The 5,155-nt window shown below is 42.8% G+C and overlaps 1 protein-coding gene across 1 annotated transcript; it reads left to right on the top strand.

Moving 5' to 3' along the window:
• Positions 1 to 931: 931 nt before the first annotated feature.
• Positions 932 to 1,760, top strand: LOC119659739. Its single transcript, XM_038068000.1, has 2 exons — positions 932 to 1,297; positions 1,355 to 1,760. The coding sequence occupies exons 1-2, from the start codon at positions 1,075 to 1,077 to the stop codon at positions 1,630 to 1,632; spliced, it is 501 nt and encodes a 166-aa protein (XP_037923928.1). The 5' UTR covers positions 932 to 1,074; the 3' UTR covers positions 1,633 to 1,760.
• Positions 1,761 to 5,155: the final 3,395 nt, after the last annotated feature.

Genomic DNA, 5,155 nt, shown 5'->3' with positions numbered 1-5,155 from the left:
AACTTGTTCAAAAATGGAATGATCGCCTCATGCAACACGGTCTCAGTTGAATTTAAACAAAACTGAATTTTTGACGACCGATCCCCATGAAACAGGCACAATCACTGTCAGCGGCAGTGATTTGCCCAGAACTGAGCGATTTAAATACCTCAGGTCAACGCTATCAGCCAATGGAGAGCTGCGTTATGAAATTGCTTCACGCATTAACGCAACCTGGATGAAGTGGCGTTCCACAACTGGTGTCCTTTGTGATCGACGTATCAACGAACGTCTCAAATCTAAAATTTACCGCAATATCGTCCGTCCAGTCGCTCTCTATAGTTCTGAGTGTTGGCCGACCATAAAAGACAATGAACGGCGCCTTGCGGTAATGGAGACGAAGATGCTACGTTGGACTAGTGGCATCACACGTTTAGATCACATCCGAAATGAGAATATCCGCAATCGTTATGGGGTTGCACCGATCGTGGAAAAGTTGCGAGAGAGGCGTCTTCGATGGTATGGTCACGCAATTCGTGCAAACAAGAATTCACTTGCAAAGATTGGTCTGAATATCGAAGTCGATGGTAAACGACCAAAAGGCGGACCTAAGCAACGGTGGCTTGATACGCTGGATGGGGATTTGAAAGCCTCGAGATTGCACCCAGATCAGGCATTCGATAGAGCCAAATGGCGAAGCCGATCACGACGAGCCGACCCCGCTTGTGAACGGGACAAAGGCTGAAGAAAAAGAAGAAGAGTGGCAAGCAGTCTTATTATGATTTGAGATTATTCATCATAATAATGATATTTTGACCCTTTCTGGACACTACATGGTTCCCATCTTCGCTACTACTGTACATATCTAATACGGTCAACATTTTAGCTCACTTTTGTATGAAACATAGGAAACGAACACTTCAATTTGAAAATTTATAAATTACAAATATGCTAAGTACAAATCAGTTGTTTCGTGGATCTGAACCTGGTACCATCCAAATCCATCTTAAAATTTTTATTTGTTTTTATCAACTTTGCCTCCGGATTGCGCGGTTTTTGGTTCTTTTTAGCTCTGTATAATAAGTATCTGGAATAATGGCACATATATCAGACAAAGAATGGGAGGCGTACAAAAAGAAATACGATAAGAATTACTACTCTGAAGAAGACTGTGCACGCCGCGAAATCTATGCAGAAAATAAGAAGCGAATAGAAAAACATAATCAACTATATAGGGCTGGTAAAGAGAGCTACGCAAAAGGAATCAACCAATTCACAGATATGTTTGCAAGGGAAGTACCTAAGGGTTATGGCAGAGGCAAGTGTTTTGCTAAACACGTTGCAGAATTAAAAATAATTTACTTCCTATTCACAGACAGAGACCGTTCAGAATGTCGCCGAGAAGAACGCAGAGAGAGATTCCGAAAACGCGTAGAGGGTTTCAAGGACCGAATAGGACGATTCAAAGATCGCGTAGGCGATAGGATCACCGAAGGCATCGAAAACAGAAAAAAACGAAGAGAGAAAGAGAGGGACATCAGATGCGGGTACGACTACTCCAGTGAGGAAGAAGATTCCGTGGAGTCCGAACAAACTTGTAAGATGCGGGGGCGTCCAAGTGGACGAGAAAGCCATTCCAGATATTGTAGGTAATACAGACAGAGAAAGAAACAAAAATCGCAAACAAAAGTGAAAAACCGGATAAACCCTAAAACATTTTATTTATACACATATATGTACTTATTTGGTAACAATAAAATTTTATTAATATTATTATTTAATATCGTCATTGCTGCATCTAGGGAAAGGTCTACCTAGTAGTTTTTTACTTGCGGGGGGATTTTCTCGATCATGCTATTATCTGTTACTTTTGGCAAATGATGGTGGAAGCGTCGCTATTTGTCGAAGGCGCTACCTTTGCAGTGAGCATCTATAGCCACAAGTGATTTAAAGAAGCATTTATTCCAAGAACTAGGACGAAATATTATTGCGTGAAGAGAGATCGAATACTAGCAAGGGTAACCCGAGCACTGCATTTACTCAAAAGGGACGACCCCAGAAGATACTGCTAAACTACAAGATTGAGCCACTCAGCAAAGACTTGGTGGTGAAGGCTTAGAGAGACTGCAGCCTTGACCTGGAAGAATTTCCTTTTATATAGCTTGGAATAAATGTGGTTGAAAAGTCCGATCTAATCAAGGACGAGCATAACATATACCGAGACTGTGCGAAATATATGAGAACAAATGAGGTGTTGTATATCAGGTCGCAGAAGGAAGAGAGAACTCCCAAAGATAACTCGAAGGCAGCTGCCTCGGCAATGTTGCATATCACACAAGGGACACCAAACTGCACTAATGCCGACTTGCAGGGAGATGAAAGGGTGAGTGAAAAAAGGATGGAGTAGAAGGTTTAAAAGATGGTACGAAACATAAAACATACAATAGCGGTATATTAGCTGAGATTGCAAATAATAGTATTTGGCATTTGGTATTAAGTATAATCCCAAGTGCCTTAACCATCTTCCTACAAGTGCGAAACACCACCCTAGACCATGTATGGAGGTTTCATCTCTGTCCTCACAGAATCTGCAGACAGTGTCCGCAAATATCCCTAACTTCCCCATGTGATAATTTAGATTGCATTCTCCAACAGATATTAATATTGAGATCCAGAGGCTCTTCTTGGCGAGATTTGAGCCATCCTTTGAGCGCTTGGATTCGTATCCGCCCATGAGGAACCTTGACTGCTCCATTCCTGGTTTTTCTTTATTTTTCAATGTCGTCACCATGCACTTGTCTCCGATTCTTAGAAGGGTTGTGGTCCATGCAGAGGCTTTCCAGTTTCCTTTCTTGCCAGTTCGCCTGATGCCTCATTGGTTGCTAACCCGACATGGACTGGAATCTGAAATATATAGACCATCATTGTGCGGGCCGTGCGTGATTAGTGCCTCAACGCATTCCCATATCAGTTTGGAATTCACCTGGTTCGATGAATAGCAGTGTTCTGTCCCTTATAATTCTTATCGAAGCTGAAGAAGGCACATCAGTCTCTGGCGTATATTACTGCCTAAAATACACTAATATGCTTGCCATTACTCATTGGTTCAAAGTACGTTTTCCTGAACCAATGACTCCTGTACCCGCTCCCATTGCTGTAAGGGATCCATCAGTGTAAAAGGTTATTTGTTTTTGTGTTTTATGGAAATTAAACCTCATTGTCGTGTTATCGCTTGGCATTAGTAATTCAGGATACCGCAGAAAGAACATCAATCTTCCTCCGATTTCAGCAGCTCCTCGCCTCGGTCATTTCTTTCCCTTGCTGATCATGGCATCTTGTATCTACCGCCGAACGCTACTTTGATATCCACAAACGCAAGCAGTTCTGTATCTTTTGTTTCTGTGGCCTCCCGTAATACATCCATCGGCTGTTCCGATTGCTGGTCCTGTCCGCTAAGGATGTTGACACTGATGAAAGGGATCGCACATTAGGACGGTAGTTCTAATATAGTTGTCTATGACCTTCTCTGCCATTCCGAGTATGAATGATGTTAGACAAATTGGTCTGAAAGATTTAAGGTGAAAAGATCCCACCTGCCATGCTTTTGGTATATATCCCAAAACTGTGCTGCCCCTTACCACTCTTAGAAGCTACTTGGGGTAATACTGGGAAGATGATACTCCGGATGATTTCAGTGGTTTAAAGATTCCCACCACCCCCTTATCCTAGCTTCTGAGCATACCTTTTTTTTTAGTATAGCTACTTGGGGTAATACTGGGAAGTTGATACTCCGGATGATTTCAGTGGTTTAAATATTCCCACCACCCCCTTATACTAGCTTCTGAGCATACGTCTTTTTTTAGTATCCAGTTCCCTTTTTTCTACATGTGTTCGAATGAAGAATTTTGTCGGCTTCCACTGTGTGGTAGGACGCAGGTCTACTCTGTTCTCCACAATCCCGGTAAATTTCCCATCTTCCCTCTTCAGATACACAGAACATGTCTTTGGCTATTGCTTTGTATAGCTTAGTTGCTTCGGTGGTTTCTTGGATCCCTTTACAGAATTCTCTGAAGCTGCCCGTTTTGCTTCCCTGATCGCAATTCTCTTCCCCAATAGTGCATTTTTGTACTTCTGCCAGTTTTCAGTTCTGTTTCGCCTGGTTAAAGAGTTTCCACAACTCAGTCCTCATTCTGCCTAGGTTCCTGTTTCGCCAGGCTATATCCTCGATGTCTTAACTGCCTTAACCAGACAGTTGGCCTCATATGAGTCAATGACGACTTTGTTGAAGTCTTGCACCAGTATTCTCAGTTCTGTTTCGATCCTGATTTTACCGTGCCTTTGAAGGTGAGCTATACCGTTGCTCAGGTACATAGGAGTTCCAATCTATTGTCCTGGGATTCCTTACTTTTCTTGTTATTTCAGATTTGCCTTCAATTTCGAATGTGATTATTCTGTAACCCAACACAAAGGGTTAATCCGACACCCTCCAATTCTTATCCGGCCTGTTCATTAGAGTTATGTTTAGTACCTTTTATCTGTGCTGATCACGAAGATGTTGCATACGTTATATATGCTAATACCTCTTCTGCTAATGTCGCTGCTTCCCCAGAGTTCCTGATGGTTGTTGGCATCGTATCCGAAAGGAAGTGGTAGTGCCTTCTTCTCTCAGAACTTCACTAGTCCAAAGACTAGCTCCAGTGGAATCCGGATGTCGTCTCCTGAAAATTAGCTTGATGCTCCTGAGTTCTCCCTCCGGTTTCTAGTCCTGATCCTGTCTTGTTCACCTTTATGACCTTCGAGATTCTTTCAGGGACCTGGGTAGTTTTTGAACCCGATGTCTCTACCAAAGTAAAAATTAGGCGATGACGGTTTTACGGCTTCTTACCAGGGCAGAGGCAAATCGTCAGACGCTGCTTCACCTCCGCCCTGGGAGCAGCGTAACCGAAGCGGGATCGCAGATGTTGAGTGCTCCTTTATATAATTCGCAGAACACAACATGACTATGAGCTGAAAATATTTTTTTGGAAAAATTCTGGGGTCCTAAGTCCTAATGTTGCACCGGACCAAACTGGGAGCAACTTACTCCCCCTTTTTTCGGTCCACGGACCCCTAGTTTAGGGCTTAACACCCAAACTTTCTAAAAATTAGGCTACGACGGCTTTATGGTTTCTTACCA

This window comes from Hermetia illucens, chromosome 6, assembly GCF_905115235.1.
Source record: "Hermetia illucens chromosome 6, iHerIll2.2.curated.20191125, whole genome shotgun sequence".
NCBI lineage: Eukaryota > Metazoa > Arthropoda > Insecta > Diptera > Stratiomyidae > Hermetia > Hermetia illucens.
The sequence above is the reverse complement of the archived record's forward strand: the minus strand, read 5'-3'. Positions and strand labels throughout refer to the sequence as shown.